The 14,069-nt window shown below is 46.8% G+C and overlaps 1 protein-coding gene across 3 annotated transcripts in view; it reads right to left on the bottom strand.

The window, feature by feature from the left end:
• The window catches only part of SH2D3C (SH2 domain containing 3C), a 29,825-nt gene extending 15,970 nt beyond the window's left edge, over positions 1-13,855 (bottom strand). For 2 of the 3 annotated variants that reach the window (XM_069069547.1, XM_069069549.1), the window contains exons 1-3: positions 13,649-13,855; positions 9,753-10,284; positions 1,310-1,349 (exon numbers count right to left, since the gene is read on the bottom strand). In XM_069069547.1, the coding sequence (XP_068925648.1) occupies positions 1,310-1,349; positions 9,753-10,284; positions 13,649-13,685 (609 nt within the window). In that variant the 5' untranslated portion in view covers positions 13,686-13,855. Of the gene's footprint in view, positions 1-1,309; positions 1,350-8,552; positions 8,703-9,752; positions 10,285-13,648 lie in introns of those variants that run through there. The other variant, XM_069069550.1, reaches the window with a different exon arrangement.
• Positions 13,856-14,069: the final 214 nt, after the last annotated feature.

Genomic DNA, 14,069 nt, shown 5'->3' with positions numbered 1-14,069 from the left:
TTTAAACAGAATTTTAGAATATTATAAGCATAGAATTTTACTATTCCAGAACTAAGTAGAGGTCACTTAGTAAACCTCCCTTTTAGTGTGTTAATTATTATTATTAACAATTTTATTTCAGCCTCCTCTCAGTGCAGCATCCCTCCAATGAAGAGTGATGTTTGACAGAGGTTACAATGGAAAGAATGTTGGATTTGGAGTCAGTCAGTCAGTCAATGAACATTTATTAAGCACCTAGTATATTCTAAGCACTGTGCTAAGTGCTAGGGTTCAAAAAAAAAAAAAAAAGACAGTCCCTGCTTTCAAGGAACTCAGTCAAAGGATCCAGATTTCATATCCTGCCATTTCACTGCCCATGTGATCTTGGGCAAGTCATTTGCCCTACTTTAAGCCTCAGTCTCCTCATCTGTAAAAATGATGGGGTTTGACTAGATGACCTGTAAAGTCACTTCCAGCTCCAATCCTACGATCCCATTACTTCCAGGACTATCCAGTGAGGCGGCCCATTTACACTGCTGGACAGCTCTAATTATCCTTCCCTCTATAGAGCTGATGTCTGCCTCTTGGTAACTTCTGCCTTGGTTTTTGTTCTTCTCTCTGTTTTCTCTGGCATGTGATGAAGCCATCTCCCTCTTCCAGACTACTGCTCATATGATAGGTCTTCCAGACTCTTCATCATCCTGCCATCCCTCCTCCCTCAATTCATCTTAAGTATAAGGAACAGCTGGCAGGTAGTGAAAGGAGCTAACATGGCTGGAAGTCAGGAGATCTGGTTTCTAATTTTCATCTCTGAGATTTCATAAGAAGGTCATACAGGGGCAGCTAGGTGGTGCGGTGACTAGAGCATTAGCCCTGGAGTCAGGAGGACCTGAGTTCAAACCTGACCTCAGACACTTAACACTTACTAGCCGTGTGACTTTGGGCAAGTCACTTAACCTCAATTGCCCTGCCTTCCCCCCCTCCAAAAAGCAAAAAAAAAAAAAAAAGTCATATATATAGAGCCAGGAAAGACCTCAGAGATCATCTCATCTAACACCTTTCACTTTATATATCAGAAAAGTGAGGACCAAGGAGCTTAAGGCCACCCAGGGAATCTCAGAGCCTGGATTGGAGACTCCAGGGCTACTGCTCTTCTCACTGCTCTGGGGTTCTATGTTTTCTTAAGTGTTCTCAGAGGCACCAAATCAGAAAGGGGTAACCCACTATTTTAAGACCTCCACAACTTCCTCAAGCCCCACCCCACCACTAGGTTTCACTTTCTCACTTTTAGTTGATGGAAAAAGAGAAAGAAATACAATGGAGCACTCACCTTCACATAGTCCCCTCCTGACTCCAGACCACTATGGACGCTGCAAAGAACAGAGGAAAGTGAATGCTCATGACCATCACCTCTCCTGCATTCACCCAGACCCCCGGAGCTGTCCCAGTTGGAGAACCCCTCTGAATTATAGTGTTTAGCACACAGTAGGCACTTAATACACGCATATTAATTGAGTGAAGGATTGGTGGGCAAGGAGAGGGGCTAAGGATGGTAAGGGCTAAGATATCTCCCTCTGTTTCCAGGACTATATCTGGGCTAGAAGGTACTGAATAGATGCATTCTGAACCTTTCTCAGTAACCTCTCTTGAAACAGGAGTGTAATGGCACCAAGTTGGGTGTCAAGACACCTGGGTGTTAGTCCTGCCTTTGGGATGACTTAAAATCTCATGATTCTGTTCACATGCTATGTGACCTTGGGCAAGTCTCCAACCTTTTCTGTACCTTAGTCTCCCTTTCCCATGTAAAATTGAGGGAGATGGCCTGGTTCATAGCTACATTCCCCCTCTACTCTATCATTTATGTTTCAAGTTTCCACTACCCACCATGAGCAGTAGCAGGAAGTCCTTCCCAACCTTCTTCATCCTATAATTTAGCCACAGACAGCCATCTAAGATAGAGGAATACCCTGCATGGTTCCAAATTCCCCGTCCAGGGTATACAGCAGGGAGATAGAATGATGCATTCCTACTACCACCCCCCCCCCAACCCCACCCTGTTTTTCCCGGGTGAGGTGGTTCATCCTACAGTTTCCGGCCATTCAGGTCCGGATATCCTTCCACTTCTGGGAATAGGGAGGGCCTGGGACATTGGGATAGCACAAGTGTTTCCTCTTGCTTTTCCTGCCTAGGTTCCTCCCACCTAGGGCCTGGTGGCTCAAGGGCAAAGCCCTGGGGAGTTCAATAAGGCATAAGGGCAGAGAGGGCCAAGAAACAATTGTTGAGTCTGAGGGTCAAGGCCCCATGAGGCATGAAGCTGTAGAATGAGTCTGAGACAGGCAGAGAGGCCAGAAGCACGAACACTGGGCTGTATCTTGCAAGGAGATCTGCTTCCAGGTTCATCTTGGTTATTCACTGGTCTTGAAAGAATGAGCAAGTCCCTTTCCCTCACTAGGCTTCAGTTTCCTTCTCTTTAAAAAGGGAATGATGGAACTAGATGACCCCAAGGCCTCCTTTTGCTCAAATACTAATATGATCTATCCAATTAATTCAGTTGCTGTATTTTCACCCGATTCTTCTCTAGCATTATCAAATTCAGTAATAAAAAAAATCATGTTTTTTTTAAATCAGCTCCATTAATTAAGCATAGAAATTATTTAAAATAGCTGGCTCCATTCATCTATTTTTATATTTTTATTTTGTAGACTCACAAGGTACTCAATTATTTAATAATGGCAAAGATTGAGATAGATCAGTTCAATTAATTATTTGATTAATTAGCATTAATTACATTAATTGATCACATAAGCCAATCTATTTTGATTATTAATGCTTGTTAATCCCTTCATAAGCTTAAATAATTATGCTAATAAATAGTTTTAATAACCCATTTCCCCCTTTTCCAGGGAGTTCATGGCACTTTTCAATCTGATGTTCCTCCTTCAGCTTCTAGAGTGAGATGACTCTACATGGATGAGAAGGGCCTGAAGGGAAGAAGGAACCAACCCCAAATCCTTCAGCAAGTTAGTTACTGACTTGGGAAGAGGGAGACAATGAAAAGAGAGGACCTTCCTGTCTTTATCCCATCTGGACTTATTCCAAAGGGTGTCAAGGGGTGGCCACTTCCTGTTCTTGTCTCCAGTCTTTGAGTTAAAGGGTCCCTAGAGAGTTTCCATTAAGTTCTTAAGACTCAGAGATGACATTTCAAAAAATTAGAGAAAGGGATAGACCAGATCCAAGGTGAGATCTTCCTTTTAGTGAAATAAAAAATCCCACAAACTCCAGGTTTTTCCCTGTGCCATCTGCCAGATTCTGGGTGGTGGTGGCCGATATTTTGAAGTGGTTATCAAGTATTTTGCCAGAAAGAAAAGCCAGAAGGGAGATTTTATCTTGGAAAGTCTGATGCCTCATTCATTCATTCTTGCATTCATTCATCTAAGCCCCATAGAGTATGTGCCACTTTAATGTTCAAGAAGCTTCTGGGCTGGTGTTTATCATACAAGCTACCACTCCCTTTACTGGGATACTCAATAATTATTCACGGGAGAACCCCAGAGCAAAGAGAGCAAGGGGAGCTTTCCTGAGGCAGGCCAGTGTGGCCCTGGAAATCTGGGGGACTTCCTCTGCATCTCTGTGTTACACTGGGAGGTGCTGTGTTGTGTAAGTGTGTGTTGGTGGGATAATCTTGTGTTCTTCGATACATGGGGAGCTGAGGGCTTGGCTATAGAGAGTGTCTCATGGTCGGTCACAGCACTAGCTCAGCTCTTCCTCGTTCTCTTCAGTGTGTCTGTATCGGAAGTTGTGGGACCTTCATATTTAGGGGTTTGTAGGGAACCTTCATAGTTTGGAAAACTGACAACTGAGAAGTTCAGTCTGACCATCACTAGAGAGACCAGATGCTGAACTTATCAGAGGCCAAGGGAATCTAAATTCCTTGAGAAGAGAAATTATTGTTGTTGTTTGGTCTTTGTAGCTACAGCACCTAGCATGGTACCTGGCACATAGCAAATACTTAATCAATGATGCTGATTGGCAGAGGCAGAGATAGAGAGACAGAGACAGAGAGACAGAGAAAGAGACAGAGAGACAAAGAAAGAGACAGAGACAGTCAGAGAAAGAGACAGAGACAGAGAGACAGAGAGAGAGAAAGACAGAGACAGAGAGACAGAGAGAGAGAAAGACAGAGAGACAGAGACAGAGATAGACAGAGACAGAGAGACAAAGAGAAGAGAGAGAGAGAGACAAAGAGACAGACAGACAGAAAGAGACAGCAAGACAGACAGAGAGTGAGGTTCAGTTTCCCCACACATGGCTGGCTTCCCTGTGAGGTCAGAAAAACACAGAGGCAGAGCATTTTTGTGTCCTTGTTCAGCATCACCTAGCCTTTTTCTCCCTACCATGATCCTTAGACCTGAATCCTTCTCAGAGAACAGCGACCACTCGAAATGGATGAAGTTATAGTTGCTACCCATACAGATCCCAGCCTCCCAGCACTGCAGGAAACCAGGAGAAAATATCAATAATAAATGCTTTAGTCTGTCTAGCTCTCTGAAGTTTGTCAAGCACTTTGGTATCCATTATTACATTTGACCCTCACAAAGATCCCTTGAGGTCAACAGAGCAAGTGTTACTCTTTATACACAACAGATGAAGACAGTGAGGCCGGGGAGGTGCCAACTACATTTTTAAAGCCCTTGGAGCCAAACCACATAAGATTTGAGAGGTGGTGTGGATATGCAGAATTATTGACCATAGAATGTCAGAGATAGAAGAGGCAGCCCTTACATACAGACAGGGATGTCCTTCTTTCACATTCCTCTGGTTTTCTATCAATAAGCATTGGTATTGGAAAATACCTTAGAGGTTACCCACCCATTTTAAAGATGGGGGAAGTAAGGCTCAGAGATCTGAAATAATGTTCCCAAGGACACATAAGTGGCCAAGCTGGGGCTCAAATAAGTAATAACTGGCATTTATTCAGTGCTCTCCAATCTGCAAAGCACTTCGCATGGATGATCATACTTAAGCCTCCCAATATCCCTGAAAAGCAGAGGGGTCAAACATGTGCCAACAGGCTATATATGGCCCACAACACTTTTCAATGAGCCTGAACCAGATTAAAATGTAATTGGGAAATAGTTAACAAAATAAATAAAAATACAATAAAACACAGATAAGACTACATTTTAAAACTGTCAATATGAGCCTTCAAGGACCCTTATGTATGGATTAGTGGCCCCTCTTTCTATTTGAGTTTGACATCACTGCTACATGGTATTATATCCCTGTTTTACAGATGGGGATACTGAGGCTCAGAGAATGTGTGACTTGTCTAGAGTTAAATAGCTGGTAAGGTTTGGAGGTAGGATTCGACCCCAGATTTTCTTGACTCCAAATCTAGTCCTCTGCCCTACACTACATAGTTCTCCTGACTGTCAGGTCAATGCTCCCTCCCTTTATGCAATGGATTAAGATTTCAGGCAGGCCCTATCTCCTGGAGCCTGCATCAGCTCCAAATCCCATGGGAGAGGGGAAATGGGTCTGGATTGGTTTGGCTACCAGCAGCCAAAGCAGTGTGAGTGTGTGCCTGTGAGTTTGAAGGTGTGTGTGTGTGTGGGGGGGGTGCAGATTGTAAGGTATCTGCCCTACTAGGAATCACGAGAAAGCTGACCAAGACTGGGTCCCCTGAGGCCAGGATCCCTGTCACCCGATTAAGTGGTTCTAAGTGGAGACAGGGATTCAGGAAGCCTGAATGCCAAGGAATCTGACTCCAGAGCTCTCCAAGCAAGACAACTCCTCCCCACCCCCCAACCCTAGCTCTGAAGATTCCCACAGTCAGAGTTGTCTGAGGGTCTCAGGGATTGTGAGAAAGCTGAGGGGGGAGCTGAGGCAGGATGCTGGGAACAGGAGGGCAGCTGGCTGGGGAGGCAGGGAAGGAGGAGTGGCCTTCCAGTTGACAAGCCCCAGCCGTCATGCCCCTGAGCCCTGGGCTGGGTGGGGGCTGAGGTAAAGAGGGCTGCCGGCTGTCTTCTGGATCATCAACACCGCCCTGCCCCCCAATACTCACAGCCTGAGGACAGGATGGCTGGAAATACACCCTCCTCATCAGTCCCCCCCCCCCAAAGCTGGTAATCACTAACAGATGCCCTGTTACTGACATCATCCCAAGAGACCAAGAGGGTCGGACCGTGGGACTCCAGGGGGCTGGGGAATTCTTGGATAGGAATCAACATTCCAAATAGTGATGAGGGAGGGAGAACCAGAGCTCCCCTTGCCCCCGCCTCCTCATCCTCCTGAGGTGGGAGCTGTAACTTGGGCTCTGGACCTCTTCTCAGGAGCTGGCTAGGGTCTGACACAATAGACCAGGGAATGAGGAATGCCCAGGTCCCATTCACACTACCGATGACCCTGAACATGGCCCTCTCCTTCTTTAGGTCCCCGATCTCACTTTTAGTTCAAGCAGGTCACCCATCCTATCCTGGTTCCCAAACTAGGAGAAATTATGGGGAGTAAATTATGTCATGGGCAAGTTTGGTGACACCCACGAACCCCTCCTCTGAGTAATGTTTTTCAACACATAGAATAAAAGTTGTAAAATTACAAAGAAAATAAATTATATTGAAATAAAGATGTCATTTTTTTTCCAATCCAAGTTCACAGCTTCCCTGAAATCTATCTGTGGATCACAGATTAAGGACTCTAGATCAGGGGTGGGGAACCTTTGGTCTCAAAGCCATATGTGGCCCTCTAGGTCCTCAAGTGTGGCTCTTTGACTAAATCTAAACTTCACAGAACAATCTCGTTTTATTAAGTTTAGACTCTAGACTGTACGTTGAGATCTCTAGTATAATAGAAAGATCATTGGATAAGGGTCACACGCCAAAGGTTCAAATCCTATTTCTATCAGTGACTTGCTGTGTGACCTTGGGTGAGTTACTGCCCCTCTCCGGGCCTCAGTTGCCATGTCTGTATGGGAGAGTTCTTCTTAAAGGATACCCAGTACCTATTCCTATTGCCCTCTGCCATGAGAGAGAGGAACACTTCTCCTGGGCATCCTCAGCTTTGGGGTTCCTCAAAGGGATGAGCTAGAGCCTGCCTCTATTTGGAAGCTTCCCCCCCTCGTGCCCCACCCCTCCTCATTGGGTGACCTCAGCAGCGAGTTCCGCTGGACACTCATAGAGAGGGATAGGGAGGAACTTCTGAAGCCCTCACCTCTTCACCTTCCTTCCTCCCCAGCCAGGTGCAGCCTAGCCTCAGGGAGGAGGGGAAAGAGGGGGAGGAAGAGGATGCAGAGGGATAAGCCCAGGATGGAGAAAACTGAAGTATGATGGAAAGAATATTGGATCTGGAGACAGAAGGTGGGCACAGCTGCTGACTAAACTCTCTGTATGACCTTAGCCCTGTTCTTTCCCCCTTCTGTGACTCAGTTTTCCCTTCAGGTTGGTTTTGAACTCTAAGGTCTAAACCCTATGATCCACACTGGGAACCTTGACTCAGAGCCCAGGCAGGATCTGTCTCATTGGACCAAGAGGGACGAATACTTGGGTCCCATTCCCTTGTTCTCTCCCACCACACTCAAGTCTGAGACTGTGCCCTGAGGGTCTCAGAACAAGGATATCTATTCTGGGTGAGACTCGCTGGATTTTAAAACTCGAATCATCCAATCTGAACCCTTCATTTTACAGATGAAGTTAAGGGAAGTGATTTACCCAAGGTCACACATTGACTTTGGTAGTCCCCTGTTGCTTTCTATTATGTGGCAGAAGATGAAGCACATTGAGATGGTTGGGGTGGGGGTGGGGATAGGGGAGGGCTGATTTCAGCTGAGATGCTATCAGAAAAGTCAGGGATCCCAGGGTGCCTCCTAATGCCAGGACTTCAGAGACCATGGCCCTCAAATCTCATCCTAAAGCTTTGGTCTCCAGCTTTTTGTGCTGTGAGGTTTCCCTAAGTTCACCAACAGGAAACTAAAGTGAGTTTGCTATTTTCAATGCTCTTTGGACCGATAAGATCTTGGGGAAGGGCTGGAAGTGGAAGAGGAAATGAGGACCTGGGCAGGGGCCTGAGAATGGATATCCCAGGGGCTCAGGACCCAGCCAGTCCTGCAAAGCAGCCCTGCCAATCTCTTGCTACAAACCCTTGCTGCTAGAAGGAGGGTTGCTCCAAGTTACTTAGAAGCCTCTCCTTTGCAAGAGTGAATACCTGAGACCCTTCAAGTTAGCAGTGAACTGCTGCCTCTTAGACAATCAAAATGAGAGGTGTCTGGTATATCTGGACTCTTGGGACAGATGTGGGCATGTCTGCATGCCAGTTCTCTTCTCTGTCTTTACCTACTCCCCAGATTTCTCCCCCTCACTATTCTCTTATTCCAGGGTGACCCTGGGCAAGCTACTTCACCTTTCTGGGCCTCAGTTTCCCCATCACTAAAGTGAGAGGGGATTGATCCCAAATGTCCCTTCCAGCTTGCCCCAGCTTTCTACCTTCAGTCTGAGTCCTGCTGATTTTGTAATACAGAGGAGTTGGCTTTTTCCTGCTGCCCCATTCCCTATCACTCCGGGGGAACCCATCTTACTCACCCTCTGTGGCCCATGGTGTGGTACCACCTGCCCACCTCCGTCATCTGGCTCTGTGGGTTTTGGGCTCTCCAGCTCCAGCCAGAGAAACCTTCCAGCCCCTCTGCTCAAGTCCCTCTCTCCCAGGCAACTGAGCAGCTGGGCTGAACTTTGGAGGCTGGGCTGGAGCTCAGAAGCCCTCCCCTCCAGCTGGCCTGCCCACAGTTCCTCCCCCTCACCTCCTCCCAGCTCTCAGAACACTGGGATGTTGGCTATTGACTGCTGAAGCCTGAGAAGAGGAAACGGTCAGTCCCAGCTCTGCTGGGGCCTGCACGTGCTGGGATTAGGGCAGGAATCACAGGGTACTGGAGAAAACCCTAGACGTTGAGCTCAGGTACTATGTGACCTTGGTCGGTCCCTTTTCTTCTCTAGGCCTCAATTTCATCCTCTCTCAAATGAGGAGGCCCTCTAGGATGGTTGCTAAGGCCTTTACTACTTCTTACTTTCTATGTAATCCCACCTCCTCAGTGAAGCCCACCCTGATTACCTTCCTATACTCTGCATTATATCTTGTACATACATGTTGTGTTCCTGTTAGAAAGTGCACTCTTTGAAAGAAGAAACTGTTGTTGTTTTTTTGGTTTTGTTTTTTACTTCATATCCCCAGGACAATACCTGGCACATAGTAAATATTTAAGAAATGCTTGTTGACTGACTGACCAACCAACCAAATGAATGAATGAAGTGCCCTTCCCTGAACTCTTTAAGCACAAACAGTACCACTCTTAGCAGACATTGCTGGCCCTGCTAGTTTTCTCACTCCTACAAGACTATGAGCTCCATGAGGGAAGGAGCCACTTCTTATTTACCATCCCAACCACCCCCACCCCACCCCACCCCACCCCTAACAAGGCACATGTTACTTACTGCTCGAGGAATATTTGGTGAATGACTAGAGTTTCCAAAATTTCTTCTGCCTGCCTCCTCCTATCATCAGTGGGAAACGGTAGCCCCCTAGGTCCTCAAGTGTGGCACTTTGACTAAATCCAAACTTCACAGAACAAATACCCTAAAGGGGCAGATAAGTCTATGGACTCCTTCTTTCTGTCTCCAAGGTTAAGTCCAGCCCATTTCACCAAGCTGTCTCTCACAGGTCCAACAATGGTATTTTTAGAAGTAGATTCACTTTGTTTTTGCCTGCACTCTTTCCAGAAGGGTACTTACCTTTCTAATGGAGTATCTGTACGGGCTTTCTCGCTGGGAGCTTCTCCCACTGGCTGTCCAGTCTTTGATCCGATGCCCATGTCCTGTGTTCCTGGGGAGCCCTCCGAGGGCCCTAGGGGACAGAGGGCAACATTTCCCTTGGTAGTATCTGCTTCCTCTTCTGCTGGGGAGGCCGGGATGTCAGGCAACTCCCGGGATGCTAGGTCAGGGGTGGCAGCCGGAACTTCAGGCAGTTCCCGGGATGCCAGATTAGGAGCTGGGGAGCCCTCCTCCTTTTGAGGCTGCTGTTCCTGCCGCCGACTACTGCTTTTCTTAGAGCCAGGCCGAGGCATGGTACCCATGTGGCTATACATGTCACTGGACCGGGCATAAGCCCCAGGGCTCTTGGGTACAGTGCCCATATCATCTTGTGTGTTCTCAAAGGCATCTGGCTGCAGGCGGGGCTGGTTATTAACTGGTGCTGAGGAACGACGGAGTGTAAAATTCCGGGGAAGGTTAGAAAGACTTCCGAAGGCCTTAAACTTGAAGAACTCTGGTTAAAGTGAATAAATGAGAGGTTTCAGTGTCTGAGAGGTAGGCATCTATAATAATAGCTAGCCTGTATATAAGTATCTGGAGAGTACTGTGCATAGAGTGCTGAATCTGGAATCAGAAGGACATAGGCTCAAAATCTGCCCCACATACTTACAGTGTTACCCTGGGCAAGTCACTTAACCTCTGCCTGCCTCCGTTTCCTCATCTATAAAATGGGGATAATAGTAGCACCTCTTCCAGCTTGCTCTAACATTCTACCTTAAATTTGAGTCCTGCTCATTCTGTAACACAAAGGAGCCTAATAATAGTACCCATCTCCCAGGATTGTAGTTGATAATAAAAAGAGATAATATTTATAAAACTTTAGCTATTACATAGTTTCAAAGTTTGCAAAGCACTTTATAAGCATCATCTCATTTGATCTGTGACATAGATGCTGTTTTTGTCCCCATTTTATAGAGGAGGAAATGGAGGCTGATAGCAGCTGGGTGCCCAGGGTTACATAGCTAAGAAAGTATCTGAGGCAGGATTTGAACTCAGATCTTCCTAACTTCAGGTCCAATACTCTATCCAAAATGCCACCTATCACAACATCAAGTCCTGATGAGAATGTCAGTATACAACCTTGATAACTGATGGTCCCATCCCCATTCTAGGAAATGTTCACTTAGGGAAAAGAGTGGAGAACCACAGGTATAGGCTAAAAACCTGTGTGTGTGTGTGTGTGTGTTTTGGTGGGAGTGTTCTTAGTGCTGAGCGTGGGAGACTGTATACCTGATTATGGTTGAGTGAGATGATTTTGAGGATATGTGTGGGCATACCTAAATGTTCATACACTCATGAATACAAAAGCTGCCCTTCTACCTTTCCTGCTATTGGGGCCCCCCAGGCTCCGCCCAGGCCACTAACACCCAGCAGCCCCCGCTTTGGGGTGATAACATCTCCCCACATCCTGGAGTATATGAGTACAGACCTCTGGCTCCCAGGCTGGCCCTCTTCACAACCACGGCACTAAATCGAGACTAGACACAAGCTCCCCATTTTCTGCTTCCTTTCCCTCCCTAGAGCACCAAGAGTTACCCAAGCTGACCAGTTCTCACAGGCCTCTATATCCCTAGCTCTGGCCTTCCAAGTCTTCAGCAGGGAGTGACACTGGCCAGACCACAGCCTGAGTCCAAAAACCATCATAACCAAACACACACACACACTCACTCATCTAAATCTACTCCAAGCCAACTCAGCTCCTTTGACATTCAAGAGTTAGGAGGAAATGGAAGAGCCCTGGCCCAAGCAAATCGCTATTTGACCTTCCTTAAGACAATTCTCTCTGGGTCTCAATATCCCTCATCTGTAAAATAGATCTGTCCTGCCTCCTTCACCAGGTTATTGTGTGGATTCACTCAATTTAATTTGTCAAATATTTATTTGAATATGAGATCGTATGCTAAGTGCTGGAGATAAAAAAAAAATAGAAAATCCTTGCCCTGAGAGAGCTTACCTTCTGCTGAGAGGATATGACAGGCAACAGAGATAATAAGTAAATATAAAGCAATTTCAGGATGGATTGAAAGAGTGCTAATAGCTGGAGAGAATCAAGAAAGGCTTCCCAGAGGATGTAGCAGACCATTGGATCCTTGAAGGAAGACAGTGTTTATGAGAAGCATCAGGGAAGTTAAGGGTTCTAGAAGGGGGAGGTGAAGGTGATTTGGGAGGGAATATCAAAGTGGGGGAGGGCTGATTAACCCAGTAGAAGTCAAACCCTCCCTATAAGACTATAGGGAAGTGGGAAGAGGGGTCTCTGACCTTCTCCCTACCGAAAACACACACACACACACTTCAATCAGATCACCACCAGACTGAAGATTCTGTTGCTGTTATCTTTTCCATCCAGACCCTGTGGGGAGGCTGGCCCCAGGAGCCTGATGGTCCTGTCTATCATAGGGGAAGCCAGGCATCCGTGACCTTTTGGAGGCTCACTATACACAAATCCAGGGATAGGAGAGGTCATCCACTATGGAGGAGGGGGAGGGAATGTTGGGAAGGCACTTGCTACCTGGGATCAATCAATCAGTTAACAGGCATTTAAATAGTGCCAGGGCACTATACTGAAAGAGACAAAAACAAAATCCCACTGTCTCGTGGGGGAGACAACATGCAGACAAGTTTGTACAAACAAGATGCATTCCGGATGAGTTGGAAATAACCAACAGAGGGAAGGCACTGACTTAAAACCATTCTGAATTGGGAGGAGCTTTTTGAAGAAGATACGATTTTAACTGGGATTTGTAGGAAGCCAAGGAGGCCAGGAACCTGGTCATGGGCAGGAAGGCCACGGGGCTGGGAGAGAGTGTCCTGTCCATTACCTTACAATAAAACCACTCTATCCTTAGAAGGGAGCCAAGATCCCCTTTGTCTCTGTAATCCTCTACCCCTATCCCCCACCATCTCCTACATGTTTATAAGATCAAGGTGAAAGGCCACTTTCTCTCTGCAACTTTCCCTGAGTACTCCCACCAGAATCAGGGTGCTTCCTTCTCTAAGCTCTCAAAGCCTTTGAGAAGGCTTTGGAAGGCATGGTCTTTGCTGTCATTATTATTGTTTTTGGGATGGTGGTAGTGGTGGTTACCTCTCGTGGTATCTCCGAGGTTGTAGTTGGTTATTTGTGGATATGTTCTACCTCCCCTGAGATCAGAGACCAAGTCTTGACAATTTGTATTTCCCCAACAAAATTTAGCACAATGCTAGGCACAGAGAAGACACTCAAAGTATGGCTACTAAAATGAACTGAAGTTCAGTCTTCATTTACTGAGCAAGTACTTGCTGCTAGCAAGACATCATAATTATGGCCCCTTGAGATACAGAGATGAAACAGACTACATCCTTGCCCTCAAGGAGTTTATAGTTGAGTTGACAAGCTTACAACAGAATTCTTCCCAAATCTACCAGGAGCCATCCACTAAGTCTCCATTCTGCCTCTACAGGCCCTGACTCTGCTGTCCCTGCACAGTACAGTCAAAAGAAAAATAGCTTGTTAGTTAAAGGACCTGGGTTCAGGTTCTGCCAGTTATTAGCAGTGCAAACTTGGATAAGTCACTTAACCTGAGTTTCCTTAGTTGTAAAATGAAGGAATTAGATCAGATGGCCTCTGTGATCCCTTCCATCCTAGATCTAGCTCAGGTGACCTGGGCCATGAGGCAGCTGGCTAGACAGCCACCTCTGCCTCTTCCAGGAGGGAAGGAGGCAGACATCATGCAAACAACTGTGGGGGAAACCCATGGCAGAGTTTGGAACTGAATGAACACACTCAAATTCCCCCTCCCTGAACACCAAAAGTGGGGAATGAGAAAGACCCCATCACTCACTGAATTTTCTCCCCGTCTTCTTAGGAGCCTCAGTCATTTTGGAAGGCCGAGAAGAGCCGAAGAGATAAGCAGAAGCCTCCCTGGAATGTCTTCACATCCGTTCGTGGGAGCCCCCCCACTCTGGCCAGCCCCTTCCCCTTTTTCTCCCCGTCCCCTCTCTGCTCTCTCACTTTCTCAGCTCGCTTCCTCTGTGTATTTTTAAATAGTGAAACTCCCACGGCTCCACCCTCCTCACCCTCTCAGCAGGGGAAAGGGGGGAGGGAAGTTAGACCTTTCCTCCAGCCCCTGGCCCCTGCCCGCCTCCCCTGGGCAGCCTGCTCGGCTTGGGCCAGCAGAAGGGGAGGGAGTAGCACAAGAGACCACAGCATCCCCAGGGCCTGGAAAAGACCCAGGAGTAACCTCAGGGTCTGGGAACCTGGCT

The sequence above is a fragment of the Petaurus breviceps genome, unplaced genomic scaffold (genome assembly GCF_028583685.1).
Source record: "Petaurus breviceps papuanus isolate PSGF00001 unplaced genomic scaffold, PetGlider_PUasm1.0 90779, whole genome shotgun sequence".
NCBI classification, from domain to species: domain Eukaryota; kingdom Metazoa; phylum Chordata; class Mammalia; order Diprotodontia; family Petauridae; genus Petaurus; species Petaurus breviceps.
Note: the sequence above shows the minus strand (reverse complement) of the source record. Positions and strands in the feature narration are given on the sequence as shown.